The sequence below is a fragment of the Oncorhynchus nerka genome, linkage group LG4 (assembly GCF_034236695.1).
Source record: "Oncorhynchus nerka isolate Pitt River linkage group LG4, Oner_Uvic_2.0, whole genome shotgun sequence".
Lineage (NCBI taxonomy): Eukaryota > Metazoa > Chordata > Actinopteri > Salmoniformes > Salmonidae > Oncorhynchus > Oncorhynchus nerka.
In genome coordinates, this window is record NC_088399.1 from 9,560,167 (window position 1) to 9,584,821 (window position 24,655).

The 24,655-nt window shown below is 46.4% G+C and overlaps 1 protein-coding gene across 1 annotated transcript in view; it reads right to left on the reverse strand.

Annotated features, from left to right (window-relative positions):
* LOC115117097 (fibrillin-2) overlaps positions 1-24,655 on the reverse strand; it is a 261,948-nt gene that overhangs the window by 130,231 nt on the left and 107,062 nt on the right. Inside the window, exons 16-20 of the mRNA XM_065017208.1 lie at positions 18,549-18,701; positions 17,361-17,414; positions 17,122-17,247; positions 11,557-11,682; positions 185-304 (exon numbers count right to left, since the gene is read on the reverse strand). Coding sequence (XP_064873280.1) covers positions 185-304; positions 11,557-11,682; positions 17,122-17,247; positions 17,361-17,414; positions 18,549-18,701 — 579 coding nt within the window. The remainder of the gene's footprint in view (positions 1-184; positions 305-11,556; positions 11,683-17,121; positions 17,248-17,360; positions 17,415-18,548; positions 18,702-24,655) is intronic.

The window sequence follows — 24,655 nt, forward strand, 5'->3', positions numbered from 1 at the left end:
AGGAGCTAGGTTTAGGGTTAGGAGCTAGGGTTAGGGTTAAGGGTTAAGGTTAGGTGTTAGGGAAAATAGGATTCTGAATGGAACTGAATTGTGTGTCCCCACAAAGTTAGTTATACAAAACTGTGTGTGTGTGTGTGTGTGTGCGTGTGTGTGTGCATGTGTGTGTGTGTGCGTGTGTATTTACCAATGCAGATGAGTCCTGTGGTGTCCAGCTTGCTCCCAGGGGAGCATTCGCAGGCAAAGGAGCCGGCTGTGTTCCTACACTGTCCGTTAGAACAGGGGCGGTTTTCACACTCATTCACATCTACAAACAGAGGGGGAAGAGTTAGAGGGGAACACCTTTCATTTAATTTACAAGGAAGAAGAGTTAGAGGGAGACACATTTCACAACATTTACATTGGGGAAGATTTAGAGAGGGACACATTTCACTACATTTACATTGGGGAATAGTTAGAGAAGGACACATTTCACAACATTTACATGGGGGAAGAGTTAGAGAGGGACACATTTCACAACATCTACATGGGGGAAGTGTTAGAGGGGGACACATTTCACAACATTTACATGGAGGAAGAGTTAGAGAGGGACACATTTCACAACATTTACATGTTGGAAGAGTTAGAGAAGGACACATTTCACAAAATGTACATGGGGGAAGAGTTAAACACATTTCAACATTTCACTACATTTATAAGAAGGGGGAAGAGTTAGAGGGGGACACCTTTTCACTACATTTACAAGAAGGGGGAAGAGTTAGAGGGGGACACCTTTTCACTACATTTACAAGAAGGGGGAAGAGTTAAAAGGTGACACCTTGAACAAAACTACCTCTCAAAACAGTGGGAATAGTTAGAATGTGACACCTTTAAGTACATTTACAAGCAGGTTCTGATTGTGGATGTGTCCCAATAAAAAGGATTTGCTAGGCATGCGCAGTATACCAGTTCTTGAAAGCCAGGAAGTTCATTAATTCAATGATCAGATATCATGATAAAAGATGACAAGAATGAGACAATGGGGCAAAGATTTTGGTGAAAGATAGCTTTTACAATCCTCTTTGTAACCTGATTACAACACGGGGAAGATATACACACTACGAAGAGGAAAAGCCAGCCCAAAATAACGACTGATTTTATTAAGTAGGGCTGGGAATTGGACCTCCTGATACTTAGGTGCCGATACGATATGCAATAGATACTTCATTGGGTTTCGATGTTCCAAACATACTGCTCACCATATGTCTTTTTGTGTTTACTACAAATATAGAAAGATTATCGAAAACAAGCTATGAAGGAAATGTAACTATACACCCCCCCCCCCATCACTACTTTTAAGGCAAGCCAACGGTAAAAAGAAAACTCAACGAGAGAAACAGTTAAACTGATGCGTAGTTGATTTGATTTGATTTATTGAGTCCCCAACTGGAAACCGTTATTCTCAATGAACACTCTCAATCTTCAGGTCCAGGAATTCACATAAAGGCCAGAAGAAGAGGGAGCTACCTGGAATGTGCAGAAAACGCCTCCCAGCCAGTAGTTAATCATGGTAATCACTTACATACAGTGTATTTTGTAAAATGCATTTGTTTTTCCACTTCCCATCTCCTTGGAGGAACAGTTAACACATGGATTATTGTATTGCCACAGTGCTGACAGAATTGAATGAACTTGAAACTGCACAGCAGCAAGATTGAGCGGAGTGGAGTGGAATTCCTTCTGCTGTATACAGCAGCAGTCCTGGGTTTTTATTTATTTAATTTAACCTTTATTTAACCAGGAAGGGCTCATTGGGGCGGCAGGGTAGCCTAGTGGTTAGAGTGTTGGACTAGTAACTGAAAGGTTGCAAGTTCATATCCCTGAGCTGACAAGATCTGTTGTTCTGCCCCTGAACAGGCAGTTAACCCACTGTTCCTAGGCTGTCATTGAAAATAAGAATTTGTTCTTAACTGTCTTGCCTAGTTAAATAAAAAAAAATTAAAAAATGAGATTAAAATCTCTTTTTTCATGAGCGCCCTGGCCAAGATAGGCAGCACCAAAGTCATTACAAAAAATTTTGACAGACAACATGAAAAACTACAAGTAATCTAGTAAAAACCATTGAATTCACAAGAGTATAAAACAGCAAATTTAAAAAAAAAGTTCAAACAGTGTTTAGTATTTATTTATAATAGTATTTGTCAAGCTTGTCTGGCGCAATGGAGCCAATGGAATTGTCCCAAAAAGTGCAAGCCCCGCCCATCTGGCACTCAAGGCTCTAGTCTAGCGAACACTCAAAGCTGAAAGATTTAAAATACTACTTAAACCCAAGTCTGATTGAGTGAGCGCTTGCTTCATCTAATTTAGTGTACATGTGACTTCCAAATGTGTCAATTTATAGCTTGGCTTGATGACAACAGAGTTTGCAAATACCCACTGTTGCCTAACACACAAACGTTTGGGCCACTTAAGTCATTGCTACCAGGAAAAGCTAATAAACTACGGCAAAAACATGTTGTTGTGATTTTGACATATGTTTTACAGAAAGGGAGAGGGCAAAGGAGGAGAGGTATGAATCATACTTTTGGTTGGGTGATAGTATAGTGTAATGACGGTGTCGTGGCTGTGTCGTGACGGTATAGTGTTGTAAGTCACACTTGGCTATGTCTCCGGGACACTTATAGATGAGTGAAAGTGAGAGTGAGATGTTTCCAACTCTAAGGCTGCATCCTACATAGAACCCTACTTGTTATAATAGTGCACTACTACGGAATAGGGTGCAATTTGAAAGGTAGTTCAACTGGAACTAACACATGGAAGTGTGTCATTCACGTTAATTCTGTTTCGGGAATGGATCGCATGGAATGTGAATTTCGGTCGCTGATCGTATTTATTGCTACTGAAGAGTCCCGTGTTAGAATCATGTGAGGATGTAAACAGGACGGGAATAGAACTAAGCCTTAAAGCTTCACTTTATACTGTGACTGGCCTATGCTCCCCTCCTAAAGAGTTCACAAGGAACAGATGTCATTGTAAAAGTGTGTGTGTGTGTGCATGTGTGTGTGTGTGTGTGTATGTGTGTGTGTAAGATGAATGCACTAATGGTAAATCGCTCTGGATAAGAGTGTCTGCTAAAATGACTACAATGTCAATTTAAAAGAATGTGTGTTTTCGTGCATGAGTGTATGTGTCCACACACAGTCCCCAGCCATCCAAACATCCTATTGTTGTGTGTTACTTTCTGCTGTGTTGACCGTCAAGGGGGATAACGTCCACGGTCTGAAGGATCCCAGTCCTCACAGTCTCTCAATTCCCAAACCAGGAGGCCCAGACTCTTAATTTACTACCCTATAAACCAGTAGGTTTAAATAGACCACAGAGCGATGGATTGTGTTCCAAATGGCACCCTATTCCCTTACATAGTGCACTACTTTCGACCAGAGCTCTATGGGACCCTATTCCCTACATAGTGCACTACTTTCGACCAGGGCCCTGATCAAAAACAGTTTTGGTGTAGTTTAGGTGTAGTTTAGGTGTAGTTAAGGAATAGTTTAGGTTTAGTTTCGGTGTAGTTTAGGTGTAGTTTATGTGTAGTTTCGATGTAGTTTCGGGGTAGTTTAGGTGTAGTTTATGTGTAGTTTCGGTGTAGTTTATGTGTAGTTTCGGAGTAGTTTATGTGTAGTTTCAGTGTACTTTAGGTGTTGTTTAGTTATTCTAAAGGCCTACTGCAACACATAGCATGTTTTTGTTTCCCTCACAATAAATGTGATTAATAATAGAGTTATAGAAAATAAAACAGTCTCGAAACAGCTTCTTTACAAAATCAAATGTCAGTGGCCCGTTGGCCTATGGCGGATATAGTGTTAAACCCTCATTTCTGTCGTGCCGTTTGACCTTGAGACTTTGCCTCAAGGACCCATAAGGTCCGTCAGGATAGATTTTCCTCCAACTTTGAAAAACTTCCTTCTCATGATCCAAATAACAATTCAGTATTTTTGTCCACGGTACATCTCTTAAAACTTAATTTGCAAAAAAGCTAAGGGATTGGTTGAGAGATGGGTGGGAGTTATTGATTACGTATGCATTTAAATCCTTTGTAAATTCACTTCACAATGGCCTATCAACGTGAAACTGTTTAGGATCATCTAAGACATTACCATAATGAACCATGTTTAAGTTTGGCATTTATTTCTTACAAAATAAGAAAACTATTAACAATTAACTTTCTTGACTATGTAACGATAATGCTTAAAATAATCCTAAAAATCTTCTTCTCATGGACTAAAGTCAGATTCACTCCAAATTTGGTTTTTGGACTGAAAAAATAATGTTGATGCTTTCAAAGATGGTCACACTATACCAGCAGATTAGTGGAGGCTGCTGAGAAAAGGACGGCTCAAAGTAATGGCTGGAACGGAGCAGATGGAATGGCATCAAACACATGGAAACCATGTGCATTTGATCCATGTAGGGACCGACACCGGAGATGAGAAGCAGGTAAGTCAAACATTTAATCGGGAACAGACATAGAACAACACAGGAACAGAGTCAGCACACGGGTAACCAAGGACATATGACAATCAATTCAGAAGCAGGGAACACAGCGGGGAACCAGACAGATATAGGGAACGTAATGACAGAGGTGATTGAGTCCAGGTGAGTCCAATAATCGCTGATGCACGTGATGGGGGGGAAGGCAGGTGTGCGTAATGATGATGGCAGGAGTGTGTTAGGCTGGGGAGCCTGGCACCCGAAGGGAAGAGCGGGAGCAGGCGTGACAGTCCCCCCCCTCTGGAGGCACCACCCGGCATCCCACCTGGGTGAGCCTGATGAACCGGCAGAGGCGTGAGAGCCTGGTGAGCTGGCTGAGGCATAGGAGCCTGACAATCCGGCTGAGGCTTGTCGATCCCGCTGAGGCATAGGAGCCTGACGATCCGGCTGAGGCTTGTCGATCCCGCTGAGGCGTGGGAGCCTGGTGAGCCGGCTGAGGCATAGGAGCCTGACGATCCGGCTGAGGCTTGTCGATCCCGCTGAGGCGTGGGAGCCTGGTGAGCCGGCTGAGGCAATAGGAGCCTGACGATCCGGCTGAGGCTTGTCGATCCCGCTGAGGCGTGGGAGCCTGGTGAGCCGGATGAGGCATAGGAGTCTGACGATCCGGTTGAGGCTTGTCGATCCCGCTGAGGCGTGGGAGCCTGGTGAGCCGGCTGAGGCATAGGAGCCTGACGATCTGGCTGAGGCTTGTCGATCCCGCTGAGGCGTGGGAGCCTGGTGAGCCGGCTGAGGCATAGGAGTCTGACGATCCGGTTGAGGCTTGTCGATCCCGCTGAGGCGTGGGAGCCTGGTGAGCCGGCTGAGGCATAGGAGTCTGACGATCCGGTTGAGGCTTGTCGATCCCGCTGAGGCGTGGGAGCCTGGTGAGCCGGCTGAGGCATAGGAGCCTGACGATCCGGCTGAGGCTTGTCGATCCCGCTGAGGCGTGGGAGCCTGGTGAGCCGGCTGAGGCATAGGAGCCTGACGATCCGGCTGAGGCTTGTCGATCCCGCTGAGGCGTGGGAGCCTGGTGAGCCGGCTGAGGCATAGGAGCCTGACGATCCGGCTGAGGCTTGTCGATCCCGCTGAGGCGTGGGAGCCTGGTGAGCCGGCTGAGGCATAGGAGCCTGACGATCCGGCTGAGGCTTGTCGATCCCGCTGAGGTGTGGGAGCCCGATGATCCAGCAGAGGCGTAGCAGCCTGACGAGCCGGCTGGGCGTAAAAACCTGACGATCCGGCTGAGGCCTGACGTGGGATGGGTGCCTTCCGAGCCAACCGGGGCAAGAAACCTCTCGAGCCAGCTAGGGCGTGACAGCCCGACGAACTGGCTTAGGCACCCCCAACCGGGAACGTCAGCACTCCCCGATGCTTCGTATGATGGCTTCTGCATTCTGTAGGGACTGACGACCGAGAGATGAGAAGCAGGTATGGGGTGTCAAACATTTAATCGGGACATATGACAATTAATACAGAAGCAGGGAACAGAGCGGGGAACCAGACAGATATAGGGAAGGTAATGACAGAGGTGATTGAGTCCAGGTGAGTCCAATAATCACTAATCCCTCAAGTGCCAGAGGGGAAGAGCGGAAGTAGGGTGACAATATCATTCCACACATCCCACCACAGCCACAAGCCCCGTTCTACCCAATTAAGGTGCATACACTAAGGTGCATACACTAATATGCTACAATATGTTAAACATACTTTTAAAAAATCTACTTATCATGACCCATAGACCATTAACTTAGTTGGAGAAAAGATAAGTGATTGGTTTAAATAATAATTTAAAAAAAGGTTTTACTTTCCATTTAAACCACTGTAAATCCACTCCACAGTGGCCTAAGACCACACTGACTTTGGTATTGATATCTAAAAAAAACAAAACAAGGAAACTATTAACCTCTCATTCTTTACATATGGAACGCTAATGCTCAAAACCATCTTCTCCTCATAAAACCATCAGATTCACTCCAGATTTTGTATTTAGACTAATGATTGCACATAAAGGAGGATACTTCCTTCATGATAGAGTGCTTGCCTTGTTATGTTGATCTTGTGTCCTTTCTACCATCCTGTGAACCCCGTTCATTGCTTCTTACAACTATATTTTGGGATATTTTTCATTGTTTTTCATGGGTAATAATCCCTTGTTCTAGAACTGACCCCACCTGAGAGACCCCAGAGGCCCCTGTGGTGATCCCTCTTTCACACTCAATTAGAGCCCATTAAGTAATTTCCCCTCTGCTGGCAGTGCACTCCATGGAGGGTTGTATTGGTTTTCTTGGCAACGTAAGGTGTGCCTCCCAAATGGCCCCATATTCCTTACATGGGCCCTGGTCAAAAGTAGTGCACTATATAGGGAATAGGGTGGCATTTGCGAGGCTGAGAAGGGCTTAGTCACAAACCATAGCCTTAGCCCCTTGGGGTTATTATGGACAGACCTGGGTTCAAATACTATTTGAAATCATTTCAAATAGTTTATCTGGGCTTGATTGCTTGCTATTGCTCGGTATCGCTCAGAACAATGTTCTTGACCATAACCAGTCATGCTTCAAGAAGGGTCACTCAACCGAGACTGCTCAACCTCTGTGTCACAGAGGCTCTCCACACTGCCAAAGCTGAGTCTCTGTCCTCCTTTCTCATCCTCCTAGATCTATCCATTGCCTTTGACACCGCGAACCATCAGCTCCTCCTCTCAGGGCTGAGCATCTAAGGATCTGCACACTCTTGGATTGCATCCTACCTGGCAGACCGCTCCTATCAGGTAACTTGGAGAGGATCTGTGTGTGCACCACGTGCTCTCACTACTGGTGTCCCCCAGGGCTCGGTTCTAGGCCCTCTTCCCCTTTCTCTATACACCAAGTCACTCGGCTCAGTCATATCATCACATGGTCTCTCCTATCATTGCTTTGCAGATAACTACTTTTCTCCTTCCTCTCTTCTGACATCCAGGTGGCGACACGAATCTCTGCGTGCCTGGCAGATCTCATAGTAGTCCGCTCTGCCAACTCTGGTCTCTTGGCTCTCCCGCAGTCAGCTCAGTCAAAGCTCTTCTCTGTCCTGGCACCAGTTTCCCCCTGAAGCTAGGACAGCAGAGTCCCTGCCCATCCTCTGAAAAACATCTGAAACACTACCTCTTCAAAGAGTATCTTAACTAATCCCACAGTTCACCACTCACCCTTTCATGAACTTACACTCATACTTGACCCCCCCCACTTACTATGACTGTGATATGTGGTTGTCCAACCTAGCTATCTTAAGATGAATGCACCAACTGTACGTCACTCTGGATAAGAGCGTCTGCTAAATTACTCAAATGTCAAATGTAAATATAAAATGTTTTGAGCTTGCCTGGCGCAATGGAACCACTAGAATAATCGCAAAAGTACAAACGCCTGGCCTCCCGAGTGGCGCAGTGGTCTGTGCCACTAGAGATCCTGGTTCGAGTCCAGGCTCTGTCATAGCCGGCCGCGACCGGGAGACCCATGGGGCGGTGCATAATTGGCCCAGCATCGTCCGGGTTAGGGGAGGGTTTGGCCGGCAGGGATGTTCTTGTCCCATCGCGCACTAGCGACTCCTGTGGCGGGCCGGGCGCAGTGCACGCTGACACGGTTGCCAGGTGTACGGTGTTTCCTCTGACACATTGATGCGGGGGGACAGGGGTTGGAAGGTGGTTTAGGAGCATGGTTACAGGGGGAAAGGAGGTGAAGGTGGTTTAGGAGCATGGTTACAGGGGAAAGGGGTGAAGGCGGTTTAGGAGCATGGTTACAGGGGGAAAGGGGTGAAGGTGGTTTAGGAGCATGGTTACAGGGGAAAGGGGTGAAGGTGGTTTAGGAGCATGGTTACAGGGGAAAGGGGGTGAAGGCGGTTTAGGAGCATGGTTACAGGGGGAAAGGGGTGAAGGTGGTTTAGGAGCATGGTTACAGGGGGAAAGGGGTGAAGGTGGTTTAGGAGCATGGTTACAGGGGGGGAAAGGGGTGAAGGTGGTTTAGGAGCATGGTTACAGGGGGAAAGGGGGTGAAGGTGGTTTAGGAGCATGGTTACAGGGGAAAGGGGTGAAGGTGGTTTAGGAGCATGGTTACAGGGGAAAGGGGTGAAGGCGGTTTAGGAGCATGGTTACAGGGGAAAGGGGGTGAAGGTGGTTTAGGAGCATGGTTACAGGGGAAAGGGGGTGAAGGCGGTTTAGGAGCATGGTTACAGGGGGAAAGGGGGTGAAGGTGGTTTAGGAGCATGGTTACAGGGGGAAAGGGGGTGAAGGCGGTTTAGGAGCATGGTTACAGGGGGGACAGGGGTTGGAAGGTGGCTTAGGAGCATGGTTACAGGGGGACGATTTTAAACCAGGGACGTAGTCCTTCATTTTAAACCAGGGATGTAGTCATTTGGCACAACAAAGAATAAAAGGCCCTTAAACCAATGAGGGGGACGTTTATTCTCCCCTGCCTGAAACGGGAGTTACTATCTGAGGAGGAAACACTATCCAATAGAAACCTTTCTGTTGCAAAACATGACCCAGGTGTTACCATTTCTGTATATCATAAGATGGATGAAAATGTATAGACCGAGTAAAATTCCCGTGAAAATAAAAGGACATAATCCACATCAGTGTCTACACACAATCAAAACCGCCGATTTCTTCCATATGTCCCAGGCATAGTTCAGGTATGGGGGAAGGGCGGTCATATCTGCACGCGTGTACATATGGCGGAATAACTCACAGAATATATCTGAGGGATATAAGACTTTAAAAAGACATCTGGTTCAGATATGAGCTCAGAATGATTGAAATGCCTATCCTGTACTGAGGGGCCTTTGTCTGTTTCGCCCATGTAAAAAAAAAAGAGGAAGAAACAGTCACTGCTATTGTCCTGAGAAAAAAACTTCACTTGACTTCATCTATCGGCTTTTATAACTTTTAAAAGGAAACATGTAAAAACTCCAGTATAGCAAACACACATTTAACATACAAGATGGGGGAAATAATAGGGTCAATTCAATCAGATCAGCTTTAGCAGACATCCTCATAGCTACTATTGTTACTCAGATTTCTCTGGTTACTATGGTTACTCAGGTTTCTCTGGTTACTATGGTTGCTCAGGTTTCTCTGGTTACTACGGTTGCTCTGGCTACTATGGTTTCTCTGGCTACTATGGTTGCTCTGGCTACTATGGTTTCTCTGGCTACTCAGGTTGCTCTGGCTACTATGGTTGCTCTGGCTACTCAGGATGCTCTGGCTACTATGGTTGCTCTGGCTACTCAGGTTGCTCTGGTTACTATAGTTGCTCTGGCTGCTATGGCTACTCAGGTTTCTCTGGCTACTATGGTTGCTCTGGTTACTATGGCTACTCAGGTTGCTCTGGCTACTCAGGTTGCTCTGGTTACTATGGCTACTCAGGTTGCTCTGGCTACTCAGGTTGCTCTGGCTACTCAGGTTTCTCTCGCTACTCAGGTTTCTCTGGCGACTCAGGTTCTCTGGCTACTCAGGTTTCTCTGGCTACTCAGGTTTCTCTGGCTACTCAGGTTCTCTGGCTACTCAGGTTCTCTGGCTACTATGGCTACTCGGGTATCTCTGGCTACTATGGTTGCTCTGGCTATTCTGGTTTCTCTGGCTACTATGGCTACTCAGGTTTTTCAGGTTGCTCCGGTTACTATGGCTACTCAGGTTGCTCTGGCTACTCAGGTTTCTCTGGCTACTATGGTTTATCTGGCTACTATGGTTTCTCTGGCTACTATGGCTACTCATGTTTCTCTGGCTACTATGGTTGCTCTGGCTACTCAGGTTTCTCTGGCTACTCAGGTTCTCTGGCTACTCGGGTTTCTCTGGCTACTATGGTTGCTCTGGCTACTCAGGATGCTCTGGCTACTATGGCTACTCAGGATGCTCTGGCTACTCAGGTTTCTCTGGCTACTATGGCTACTCAGGTTTCTCTGGCTACTCAGGTTTCTCAGGTTTCTCTGGCTACTATGGTTACTATGGCTACTCAGGTTTCTCTGGCTACTCAGGTTGCTCTGGCTACTCAGGTTCTCTGGCTACTATGGCTACTTGGGTTTCTCTGGCTACTCAGGTTTCTCTGGCTACTATGGTTTCTCTGGCTACTATGGTTTCTCTGGCTACTATGGTTTCTCTGGCTACTATGGCTACTCAGGTTTCTCTGGTTATTATGGTTTCTCTGGCTACTATGGTTTCTCTGGCTACTATGGCTACTCAGGTTTCTATGGCTACTCAGATTTCTCTGGTTACTATTTTTTCTCTGGCTACTATGGTTTCTCTGGCTACTCAGGTTTCTCTGGCTACTCAGGTTGCTCTGGCTACTCAGGTTTCTTTGGCTACTCAGGTTTCTCTGGCTACTCGGGTTTCTCTGGCTACTCAGGTTTCTCTGGCTACTCAGGTTGCTCTGGCTACTCAGGTTTCTTTGGCTACTCAGGTTTCTCTGGCTACTCAGGTTTCTCTGGCTACTCGGGTTTCTCTGGCTACTCGGGTTTCTCTGGCTACTCAGGTTTCTCTGGCTACTATTTTTCTCTGGCTACTATGGTTTCTCTGGCTACTCAGGTTGCTCTGGCTACTCAGGTTTCTCTGCCTACTCAGGTTTCTCTGGCTACTCGGGTTTCTCTGGCTACTCAGGTTGCTCTGGCTACTATGGCTACTCAGGTTCTCTGGCTACTCAGGTTTTTCTGGCTACTCGGGTTTCTCTGGCTACTCAGGTTTCTCTGGCTACTCAGGTTGCTCTGGCTACTCAGGTTGCTCTGGCTACTCTGGCTTGCCAGGCATTTCTGATTTCCTCCGACCTCCCATTACACCCCTTGTGTGTTTTTCCTACCAGGTATCCACTTAAAATGGAAGTTCTGCTCCCTCTCTCTCTCACCACCATTTCTCTTTCTTGTTCTCTCTCTCTCTCTCTTTCTCTCTCTCTCTCTCTCAAAGGCTTTTTTGGCATGATATTCACATGAATATTGCCAAAGCAGAAATACATAACAACAACAATGAAAATAGTCATCACCTCTCTCTCTCTCTCTGCCTCTCCCTCTCCCTCTCTCTCTCTCTCTCTCTCTTACCTTCGCATGTCTCAGAGTCCGGCCTGAAGAGGTAGCCCTTGGGGCAGGTGCAGCTGTAGCTGCCTGGAATGTTCCGACACAGTCCGTTGTCGCAGAGGAGCCGGTTCACCATGCACTCGTCAATGTCTGGAAGACAACAGGCAAACAGAGAGGACGCCTCACGGTCAACACAGGACCATTTGTCCATTTGTCAGTGTCTGAGACCATTGGTCAGTGTCTATGAGGCCATTAGTCAGTGTCTGAGACTATTGGTCGGTGTATGAGACCATTGGTTGGTGTCTATGAGACCATTGGTCAGTGTCTGAGACTATTGGTCAGTGTCTGAGACCATTGGTCGGTGTCTAGGAGACCATTGGTCAGTGTCTGAGACCATTGGTCGGTGTATGAGACCATTGGTCAGTGTCTATGAGACCATTGGTCAGTGTCTGAGACCATTGAGACCACTGGAAATGAATGTAAACATTTTCTGTGTATTTGTCAATTTCTTGAGCAAAAACATTTGTAGTGAATGTGTGTGACATGCATTTATCAGTGTTTGAAACTGACATAGAGTAGACTGGGAGGATTGAAACTGACATAGAGTAGACTGGGAGGTTTGAAACTGACATAGAGTAGACTGGGAGGGTTGAAACTGACATAGAGTAGACTGGGAGGATTGAAACTGACATAGAACAGACTGGGAGGCTTGAAACTGACATAGAGCAGACTGGGAGGGTTGAAACTGACATAGAGCAGACTGGGAAGATTGAAACTGACATAGAACAGACTGGGAGGCTTGAAACTGACATAGAGTAGACTGGGAGGATTGAAACTGACATAGAGCAGACTGGGAGGATTGAAACTGACATAGAACAGACTGGGAGGATTGAAACTGACATAGAGCAGACTGGGAGGTTTGAAACTGACATAGAGCAGACTGGGAGGCTTGAAACTGACATAGAGCAGACTGGGAGGTTTGACCCATTACACCCACATTGAAAACCGATAATCATAACAATTTCCCTTAATGACTCAAACCACCATTTCTGTGCACAAAGCGAGGTGTCCACATACTTTTGGTAATGTAGTGTACTTTTTAAGTGTTAGAATTAGTGTGAACCTGACACCTATTCATTAAAAAAGTTTTTTTTTTTTTAATTCACAGGCTTTTGTTCCAGCCCTACAGTTCTTATTAACCTGATTCCACTAATTATGGCCGAGACTGAAGATGATCATGTCTTTGTCAGACTGGGCTAGAATAAAAGCCTACACTTTCCAGGACTTGAAAATCCTACTCTAGAGACTACGGCCATGACTGACAGTCCACCATCGTCAACTCAATATACAAACTCTAAACAACAACCAGTATTTCCTCTGGTGTCAGGTCGTGAAGATAACCCGATTGAATTTGTTCCCCCTCGGTAATGTAGTCTTCACCAGCCCCTATTTGGCTGTACATTTTCCGTTCCCAAAGGGCCCTTTGACTGCCAGGGGTCCCAGTCAACCCCAGAGTCAGACAGAAAGGGAAGTTGAAGAGCTTATAAAGCTGACTATAATTGCCCTTTGGAAATAATATCCTGTCGAACTCTTTCACCATGCCTATGGTGGGAGGAACAAAGGGGTTACCGGCTACCAGGCTGAAACGACAACCAGGAATCGTTCCAAATGGAACCCTATTCCTTATATAGTAATGCACTACTTTTGACCAGGGCCCAGGAATAGAGTCCCGTTTGGGACGCACGCGCCCAGGGAAACGCTCCCAGAATTCATGCGTCCCCATTAGAATTTTTTACAAAAATGGTGGTGATATGTCATTTTGTCTTTGCGGCCAAGAGGAGATGGAATATATACTGTGTAATTATTAGGGGGAACCTGCGATTCAACGTCTTACCTTGCCAAATGAAAGGTAAAATGGTTATGTTGAATACTGGTATGTATATTGCAGTGTTTCTATCAGGCAAGTTTCTATCAGGCACTTTTTCAGTGGCGTTAAGTTACAATGTGAATAAGTCACACTTGCTACCTACAGTGCATGATTATTTCTGCTTCCATTGGGAGAATTTCATTTTAAGAACTTGTGTGCTTTCAAGTGCAATTTTAGAAAACCAAATTGCTTTAGTTTGTGTATTTCTTTTAGCGTACTCCCCCGTTTGGGAGGGTCCCAACTCCAGAGTTTACAGTGGCTGTGAGTTTACAGTGACTGTGAGTTTGCAGTGACTGAGGTTACAGTGGCTGTGAGTTTACAGTGACTGAGTTTACAGTGACTGAGTTTGCAGTGACTGAGTTTACAGTGACTGAGTTTACAATGACTGAGTTTACAGTGGCTGTGAGCTTACAGTGACTGAGTTTACAGTGACTGAGTTTATAATGACTGAGTTTACAATGACTGAGTTTACAGTGGCTGTGAGTTTACAGTGACTGAGTTTACAGTGGCTGTGAGTTTACAGTGACTGAGTTTACAGTGGCTGTGAGTTTACAGTGACTGAGTTTACAGTGGCTGTGAGTTTACAGTGACTGAGTTTACAGTGACTGAGTTTACAATGACTGAGTTTACAGTGACTGAGTTTACAGTGGCTGAGTTTACAGTGGCTGTGAGCTTACAGTGACTGAGTTTACAGTGGCTGTGAGTTTACAGTGACTGAGTTTACAGTGACTGTGAGTTTACAGTGGCTGAGTTTACAGTGACTGAGTTTACAGTGGCTGAAAAGCCCGTTCCAAAACCGAAATCTGGTCCTTTCTGCCTTCTTCCCTCTCTCCTTTCCTCTTTCCCTGTCTCCCTACCTCCGTCCATTGGTCTTTACAGGTCTTTTGGCCGTGTTCTCTCTTCATGTCTGTCTTTTCCCTGGCAGCTACACACCATGATGTCATTTCAATAGAGAAAGGTGATTTGTCTCAAGAGCTGAAATGTAGCGCAACTGAATTGGGGGAACGAACAGAGGATATTGTGTACGATTAATAGTGGGGATTCTGGTTTCACCATGTTAAGTGTGTGTCCCAAATGGCACCCTATTCCCTACGGGCCCTGGTCAAAAGTAGTGCACTAAATAGGGAATAGGGCGCCACTTAGGAAGCAGACTAAGTCGGTCTATAATTAACTCTATGTTTTGACTATAGTAGTATAGACAGTAGTCAAAGGGAAACCGGGATCACATTTTCCTAGGCGGCATGGGAGTTGTAGCACCTGTGTTTCTATCATTACTGCCAGGAAAACGAGAGGGAAGAAATCAAATGCGGTTTTGTGTGTTTCTGTATGCTTCATTTGAATCCTTGGCGTACAATCAAGTTGCATCAGCATAGGTCATGAGAGTAAGTCTGTTTGAATGGGCTCTACTATTACTGTTAGCGGTGAGTGTGGTAACTAGGAAGACTAGCAAGTCATAGCGCTCCAACCACCGAAAGGCAATGTGAGAACTTTGCACGTAGTAATGCTAAGAATAGTCAAGCATCCAAAAGGAACAGTAAATGTAATAGTATATTGTTCTGACTACTCAGAAGTTACCCAACACAATATATCTTGTGTTGGGTAACACTTCCTATGAATACCCTCTTCACAGGTCATTAAAGCGCTCGGTGTTGTTGTGCAAGATTTTATTCTGTATTTTAAGCATTATCCAGAAATGAGAATTAGACCAAAAATTCAAGCAATTGTCTGAGGATGGTGCTGGAGGATGGTGCTGGAGGATGGTGCTGGACCATCTACCATAAAAAGAGCGGACAGTTCACTGAAAAAGCTTTAAATAAAGGTTAAAATCTGGGTCATGTGACATGATTAAAAAAACACAGGGCCCTGCTACACATAATGCATTTGATAATGCATGACATGGGTGCTAATAGCTGCCCATAAGTTTAGGCAAAAAATAGTTAAATGGGCCTGCCTACTCTGAAACGGGTGGTTTGGTCAGTGAAACAAATCTCTAGACAGACTCCCAGGTTAGCTCTACTCCTCTTCCTCATCACAAATCTCTAGACAGACTCCCAGGTTAGCTCTCCTCCTCTTCCTCATCACAAATCTCTCGACAGACTCCCAGGTTAGCTCTCCTCCTCTTCCTAATCACAAATCTCTAGACAGACTCCCAGGTTAGCTCTCCTCCTCTTCCTCATCACAAATCTCTAGATAGACTCCCAGGTTAGCTCTCCTCCTCTTCCTCATCACAAATCTCTAGACAGACTCCCAGGTTAGCTCTCCTCCTCTTCCTCATCACAAATCTCTAGACAGGCTCCCAGGTTAGCTCTCCTCCTCTTCCTCATCACAAATCTCTAGACAGACTCCCAGGTTAGCTCTCCTCCTCTTCCTCATCACAAATCTCTAGACAGGCTCCCAGGTTAGCTCTCCTCCTCTTCCTCATCACAAATCTCTAGACCGGCTCCCAGGTTAGCTCTCTTCCTCATCACAAATCTCTAGACCGGCTCCCAGGTTAGTTCTCCTCCTCTTCCTCATCACAAATCTCTAGACAGGCTCCCAGGTTAGCTCTCCTCCTCTTCCTCATCACAAATCTCTAGAACGGCTCCCAGGTTAGCTCTCCTCCTCTTCCTCATCACAAATCTCTAGACCGGCTCCCAGGTTAGCTCTCCTCCTCTTCCTCATCACAAATCTCTAGACCGGCTCCCAGGTTAGTTCTCTTCCTCATCACAAATCTCTAGACCGGCTCCCAGGTTAGTTCTCCTCCTCTTCCTCATCACAAATCTCTAGACAGGCTCCCAGGTTAGCTCTCCTTCTCTTCCTCATCACAAATCTCTAGGCAGGCTCCCAGGTTAGTTCTCCTCCTCTTCCTCATCACAAATCTCTAGACAGGCTCCCAGGTTAGCTCTCCTCCTCTTCCTCATCACAAATCTCTAGAACGGCTCCCAGGTTAGCTCTCCTCCTCTTCCTCATCACAAATCTCTAGACCGGCTCCCAGGTTAGCTCTCCTCCTCTTCCTCATCACAAATCTCTAGACCGGCTCCCAGGTTAGTTCTCTTCCTCATCACAAATCTCTAGACCGGCTCCCAGGTTAGTTCTCCTCCTCTTCCTCATCACAAATCTCTAGACAGGCTCCCAGGTTAGCTCTCCTTCTCTTCCTCATCACAAATCTCTAGGCAGGCTCCCAGGTTAGCTCTCCTCCTCTTCCTCATCACAAATCTCTAGGCAGGCTCCCAGGTTAGCTCTCCTTCTCTTCCTCATCACAGCTGCTGCCCAATTGAGAGAGAGACACCACTACACCTCCACTGCCTCTCAGCCTCAGCCTGGACAACAAGCTGGATGTCAGTTGGGTAAAGGAGGAAGCTATTTAAACTGAGCCTCACATAGACACATGCATAGTTGGCCGGTGTGCTCTTCTGGCTATGGAGGCCATCTTTAATACTGAATTATGGGTCATCTTATTTGGCATAAACAAGATGTCATGACCAGTGATGTAGTGGAGGGTAAATACAGTGTTTTTAATTTAATTTAATTGAAAGTGTATTGAAAATTAATTTGGTCACCGTGAACGTTTAGCAATTTGTTATCACTACATCACAGGTCATGACATTTCGTGTCACTGAAGGTCAAGTTACAAGAAAGAGAGTGTGATTTTGTAGTGTCAGAAACAGCCTTTCTCCACTCACCCACACAGGTCTTGCCCCTGTTGTCAGACTCGTAGCCAGTGTTACAGAAGCAACGGAAACTGCCTCTTAGGTTCTCACACACTCCATTGGGACAGATCTCTGGGTTCAGTGCACACTCATTGATGTCTGGCCAAGGGAAAGAGACAGAGGGATGCAATAGAGAGGGGTCATTTTAATGTCACGCAATACACTGATGAAAACCCCCTAACGTTTCGTAGTATGTGTGTAGGGCACATTACCTGTTCCATCCACAGAGAAGCCGATTCCACTTCCACACAGAGCCTGGAACTCAGCTGCAAGACCGAACAGAAGTGGTGGTTAAAGTTCTAGAACTCAGCTGCAAGACCGAACAGAAGTGGTGGTTAAAGTTCTAGAACTCAGCTGCAAGACCGAACAGAAGTGGTGGTTAAATTTCTAGAAGACTGAGATGAAGGGTTGGGGTTACTGCTTTAAATACAGGAATAAATACAAGGTCAATGACTGCGGTTGCAACAAAACAACCTCCATTACCAAGCATCTTTGTGTGTGAGAACGCAACATTTTGTACATACTGTATGTAATGTGAGCTATATTTGATGTTGGAAGCACAACAATAATATATCACCCACACGGCATTGTTCTTCTCAAAGTCACCCTATTAGCTGCATTGGTCTTCTCATAGTCACCCTATTAGCTGCATTGGTCTTCTCAAAGTCACTATATTAGCTGCATTGGTCCTCTCAAAGTCACTATATTAGCTGCATTGGTCCTCTCAAAGTCACTATATTAGCTGCATTGTTCTTCTCAAAGTCACTATATTAGCTGCATTAGTCTTCTCATAGTCACAGTATTAGCTGCATTGGTCTTCTCAAAGTCACCCTATTAGCTGCATTGGTCTTCTCATAGTCACCCTATTAGCTGCATTGGTCTTCTCAAAGTCACCCTATTAGCTGCATTGGTCTTCTCATAGTCACTATATTAGCTGCATTGGTCTTCTCATAGTCACCCTATTAGCTGCATTGGTCTTCTCATAGTCACACTATTAGCTGCATTGGTCTTCTCAAAGTCACCCTATTAGCTGCATTGGTCTTCTCATAGTCATCCTATTAGCTGCATTGGTCTTCTCAAAGTCACTATATTAGCTGCATTGGTCCTCTCAAAGTCACTATATTAGCTGCACTGTTCTTCTCAAAGTCACTATATTAGCTGCATTAGTCTTCTCAAAGTCACTATATTAGCTGCATTGGTCTTCTCAAAGTCACTATATTAGCTGCATTAGTCTTCTCAAAGTCACCCTATTAGCCAATTGTTCACTCCATCGTCTACAAGTGAGTCAGTTGGTCTACAAACAGCATCTAAAGATGTTCAAATAAAACAACGTTTTTCAGGATTCCTAGTCTTGATTGACATTCGCACAGTTTGGATGTGCGTCATCGTGTGTATTGTACCTGAGTTCTTGGCTGGGCAAGACACACAGGGCTCTCCGAATCCGTAGTCGGTGTTGGCACAGCAGCACTCCGACTTGGTGACGGCTCCCTGGAAGGGACGCACGCACACACCCTTCTTTATGGCGCCGTAGCAGGTGCTGCGCATGTGTGTGTCTGAAGGAAGATAACACAAAGACACTGTATGTGACAATGGATTAACACAACAGTGCTTTACAGTGAAAACATTGGCGGTGATCGCTGAGGATTTCCGCTTTCTGACATTTTGTCTTTTTCGCTCAAAGCCCATGAGAAGGAATATAGGAACTTAGCTACTTGTCAGTGTACTGTAGCCAATGTCTCTCTCTCTCTCTCTCTCTCTCTCTCTCTCTCTGCATGCTGGGAGTGTTTGGTGCATACTGGGAATTGTATGAGTGAAGGAGTGCGTGTGTTGTGTAAAGTTAGATATTCAGAACTTTCTTTCGGTTTTCTCTTTCTTGGTGGCATTTTTTGTTTTCTTCTGTGCATGATCAAGGTTATTATTTTTGTTGTGGTAGAATTAAGTATTTTGTTTTTCGTATCGAAATTACCCTGATTTTGGCGGGGATGGCAGCCCGAATGGGGATGTGTCTTGAAGAGTGTCTTGTAGATCGTATGGTTGAGCATGGTGTACTTCTTAAAGAAGAGTGTCTTGTTGATCGTATGGTTGAGCATGGTGTACTTCTTAAAGAAGAGTGTCTTGTTGATCGTATTGTTGAGCATGGTGTACTTCTTAAAGAAGAGTGTCTGGTTGATCGGATGGTTGAGCATGGTGTACTTCTTAAAGAAGAGTGTCTTGTTGATCGGATGGTTGAGCATGGTGTACTTCTTAAAGAAGAGTGTCTTGTTGATCGGATGGTTGAGCATGGTGTACTTCTTAAAGAAGAGTGTCTGGTTGATCGGATGGTTGAGCATGGCGTACTTCTTAAAGGAATGTTTATTCAAGTTATGCCGCTTTTTTCTCGGTCAACAAGGGTAACGATTTCAAATGTACCGCCGTTTATTCCCAATGAGCTATTGGAGCGCGAGTTATTGCGCTTTGGGAAGTTCGCCAGTTCAATTAAGGTTGTCCCATTGGGTTGCAAACACCCGGCGTTGAAACAGGTAATGTCGTTTCGGCGACAGGTGTTTATGTTTTTGGACTCACCGGAGCAGACTTTAGAGTTATCGTTTAAAGAATCAGTAAGACAACAGACTGTATATGGCTTATGCTAGTACGGGTAGTCAACGGTGTTTTGAGTGTGGGGATGTTGGTCATAAGCGACATGCTTGCCCGAAAAGGGAGAAGGCCGAGGGAGGGGCGCAGGCGGTCCTCGTTACGCCTGGGCCCACTGATGTAGGGAGAGGTGAGCCGACAGCGGTAGAGCAGCCACAAGCACCTGTTGCTGAGGAACATGTTATCCGTGTTGAGGGCACGGAGTTGCAACTTGTACCTGAGGGAAATGTTATGCAGCAGAAAAATATTGTTGTAGAAGGTAAGGATGGATCTGAAGAGCCATTTCCTCAGACTGGTGAGGAGGTGCCCAGTCCGAGTGCTGGGGTACAGGAGGGGTTCATGTGGAGCTAGGCTCTAAGGTAGTGGAGGAGATGCCCACTATGAGTGCTTGGGTACAGGAAGGGGTTCATGTGGAGCTAGGCTCCCAGGTAGTGGAGGAGATGCCCGCCAGGACAGCGGAGTCAATCACCACCTTCCGGAGACACCTGAAACCCCACCTCTTTAAGGAATACCTAGGATAGGATAAAGTAATCCTTCTCACCCCCCCCCCCCTAAAAGATTTAGATGCACTATTGTAAAGTGGCTGTTCCACTGGATGTCTTAAGGCGAACGCACCAATTTGTAAGTCGCTCTGGATAAGAGCGTCTGCTAAATGACTTAAATGTAAAAAATGTAAATGTAATGAGTAATTGGGTTCAGGTGGGGCTAGTCTCCCAGGTAGTGGAGGAGATGCCTGGTACGAGTGATGGGGAGTGGGGAGTGTTGAAAGGGATGTGGTAGAGGGGAGACAGTTGTCTGTGGTCTCAGCTGAGGAGGATCAGGAGAAGGATATGGATATCTCTTTAGATATGACAGCAGTTGGTGACGACTCAATTTATGATCTAGAGGAGGTAAATGGGTTTCTGGATCAGACTTTTGGGAAATCTGTCAAATTGGCAGATTATTTTGATGTTGATAAGTTTGTGGGGTCAGCTGTGATGTTACAGAAGACGGTGGGGTTAGACCAGCTGAGTGAGAAGAAGCGGTTTCGCTTGAGGAAATGTGTTACTGCTGTTGCAGCAGCAAAAGGTGGTGGGAAACGTGGTCAGGTTAATAAGAGAACAGTTAAATAATGATGATCGTGCTTCATAGGGTGTCTCTTTTCTCTTTGGTTTCTCTGTGGTTTCTTCTGCTTTTCTTTTCTCTTTTCTATATGGAAGTACTAAGGGTAGGTTCTCTCAATATGAATGGGGGAAGGGACAGGAATAAGAGGGCTTGGGTATTAGAAGTAATAACACAGAAAAGGCTTAATGTAGTTTTCCTCCAGGAGACACATAGTGATGAGGAAAATGAGGTTGACTGGGTGTGTGGTGGGAGGGACAGCATGTACTCAGTCAAGGTACTAATTTCAGTGCTGGGGTGGCAATCTTGTTTTCCTCAGGCTTAGGGGTGACTGTGGTATCTACAGCAGAGATTGTCATGGGTCGGGTTTTATTGGTCAAGGTGGATGTTATGTTTTTATTTTAATTTTTTTTATGTTTATGCTCCTAATGAGGGTACAGAGCATATTGCTGTATTTGATCAAATAAAGGAAACCTTAAGACAGTGTGACCAATAGGGGTGTGTGGTTTTAGGGGGGGACTGGGGCAGTGTGACCAATAGGGGCTATATGGTTTTAGGGGGTGACTGGAACTGTGTGACCAAGAGGGGTGTATGGTTTTAGGGGGTGACTGGAACTGTATGATCAAGAGGGCTGTATGGTTTTAGGGGGGGACCGGAACTGTGTGATCAAGAGGGCTGTATGGTTTTAGGGGGGGACCGGAACTGTGTGACCAAGAGGGGTGTATGGTTTTAGGGGGGGACTGGAACTGTACAGTGGATTTTACTGTTGACCGCACTGCTGAAGACCCTCACCTGCGGTCAGCAACTTGTCTGTTTGATTTATTAACTGAGTTTGAGCTTTCTGATGTGTGGAGAGTAAGGAATGCAAAAGTGAGGCAGTACACATGGCTAAAAGTTCATGAAGGTTGTGTCAGTGCAGCAAGGTTAGACAGGTTGTATGTATCTGATCACTACTGTAGTAGGGTTGGAAGGTTAGACAGGTTGTATGTATCTGATCACCACTGTAGTAGGGTTGGAGGGTTAGACAGGTTGTATGTATCTGATCACTACTGTAGTAGGGTTGGAAGGTTAGACAGGTTGTATGTATCTGATCAATACTGTAGTAGGGTTGGAAGGTTAGACTGGTTAGACAGGTTGTATGTATCTGATCACTACTGTAGTAGGGTTGGAAGGTTAGACAGGTTGTATGTATCTGATCACTACTGTAGTAGGGTTGGAAGGTTAGACAGGTTGTATGTATCTGATCACTACTGTAGTAGGGTTGGAAGGTTAGACAGATTGTATGTATCTGATCACTACTGTAGTAGGGTTGGAAGGTTAGACAGGTTGTATGTATCTGATCACTACTCTAGTAGGGTTGGAAGGTTAGACAGGTTGTATGTATCTGATCACTACTGTAGTAGGGTTGGAAGGTTAGACAGGTTGTATGTATCTGATCAATACTGTAGTAGGGTTGGAAGGTTAGACAGGTTGTATGTATCTGATCACTACTGTAGTAGGGTTGGAAGGTTAGACAGGTTGTATGTATCTGATCACTACTGTAGTAGGGTTGGAAGGTTAGACAGGTTGTGTGTATCTGATCACTACTGTAGTAGGGTTGGAAGGTTGGACAGGTTGTATGTATCTGATCACTACTGTAGTAGGGTTGGAAGGTTAGACAGGTGATATGTATCTGATCACTACTGTAGTAGGGTTGGAAGGTTAGACAGGTTGTATGTATCTGATCACTACTGTAGTAGGGTTGGAAGGTGTGCCATTACTCCTGTAGGTTTCTCTGATCATCATATTGTTACTGTTGATATTCACTTGTCCTGTCCAGTAAGGTCATCATCTTACTGGTATTTTAATGTTAAGTTGTTACATGATGTCATGTTTTGTGATTTTTTTTTGTTGTTTTGGGAGAAATGGAGGGTTACAAAAGGGAATGTTGAGTCCTTGAGACAATGGTGGGAGGTTGGGAAGGCCCAAATATGATTATTTCGTCAACAGTATACTGCTCTGTCTCAAATTGAACTTAAGAGACTATCAAGGCCCTTGAACAGGACATCAAATCTATTGAATTGAAGCTGCTCACTCAGAACGACCCCGGACTAGTCATGAACTTACAGGACATGAGAGTGAAAGAGTGAAGGGTGCCTTGATTAGGTCTCGTTTTGCTTCCCTCAAGGATATGGATGCTCCTAGCGCTTAAAAAAAAAACCTAGGACAGTCGTCATTTCAACGTAAACAGATGGTCTGCCTTCGTCTCCCTGATGAGAAGGTGACCACGGATGACAGTGAAATGCGTCAACATGCCGTGGATTTCTACTCGGCCCTTTATAAGGCGGAGGATTGTGACTCTCTGTGTACTGAACAGTTAATACACGCTCTTCCTCAATTGGGACCTGAGCAGAGAGTCGCATTGGACTCTGACATTATATAGTTATATAGTCTGGCGATTGAACCAATGCTTTGTTTTTTAAGAGCGAGGCTTATTGGTTTCTCTGTGCCAGGTGTAATGAAGGGTCCCACGATAGCACATGAAGGGTCCCACGATGACGTGACAGTTTTTATTACAGGGGGTGAAGATGTTGAGGTTCTCTCAAATGCTTTAAAGGTGTATGAGGGGGCCTCCTCAGCTAGAGTCAATTGGGAAAAGAGTGAATTGCTGTGGGCAGGTCAGCTTCAGACTGGGTCTGCTCCACGGTTACCAGGGGGGCTTCAGACGGGGTCCGCTCCACGGTTACCAGGGGGCTTCAGACGGGGTCCGCTCCACGGTTACCAGGGGGCTTCAGACGGGGTCCGCTCCACGGTTACCAGGGAGGCTTCAGACGGGGTCCGCTCCACGGTTACCAGGGGGCTTCAGACGGGGTCCGCTCCACGGTTACCAGGGGGGCTTCAGACGGGGTCCGCTCCACGGTTACCAGGGGGCTTCAGATGGGGTCCGCTCCACGGTTACCAGGGGGCTTCAGATGGGGTCCGCTCCACGGTTACCAGGGGGCTTCAGACTGGGTCTGCTCCACGGTTACCAGGGGGCTTCAGGCGAGGTCCGCTCCACGGTTACCAGGGGGCTTCAGGCGGGGTCCACTCCACGGTTACCAGGGGAGGCTTCAGGCGTGGTCCGCTCCACGGTTACCAGGGGGCTTCAAGCGGGGTCCGCTCCACGGTTACCAGGGGGCTTCAGATGGGGTCCGTTCCACGGTTACCAGGGGCTTCAGACTGGGTCCGCTCCACAGTTACCAGGGGGCTTCAGACGGTGTCTGCTCCACGGTTACCAGGGGCTTCAGACTGGGTCCGCTCCACGGTTACCAGGGTGCTTCAGACTGGGTCCGCTCCACGGTTACCAGGGGGCTTCAGGACGGGGTCTGCTCCACGGTTACCAGGGGGCTTCAGACTGGGTCCGCTCCACGGTTACCAGGGGGCTTCAGGCGGGGTCCGCTCCACGGTTACCAGGGGGCTTCAGATGGGGTCCGCTCCACAGTTACCAGGGGGCTTCAGATGGGGTCCGCTCCACAGTTACCAGGGGGCTTCAGATGTGGTCCGCTCCACAGTTACCAGGGGGCTTCAGATGGGGTTTGCTCCACGGTTACCAGGGGGGCTTCAGATGGGGTCCGCTCCACGGTTACCAGGGGGGCTTCAGACGGGGTCCGCTCCACGGTTACCAGGGGGGCTTCAGATGGGGTCCGCTCCACAGTTACCAGGGGGGCTTCAGATGGGGTCCGCTCCACAGTTACCAGGGGGCTTCAGATGGGGTCCGCTCCACAGTTACCAGGGGAGCTTCAGTGGGGCAGAGATG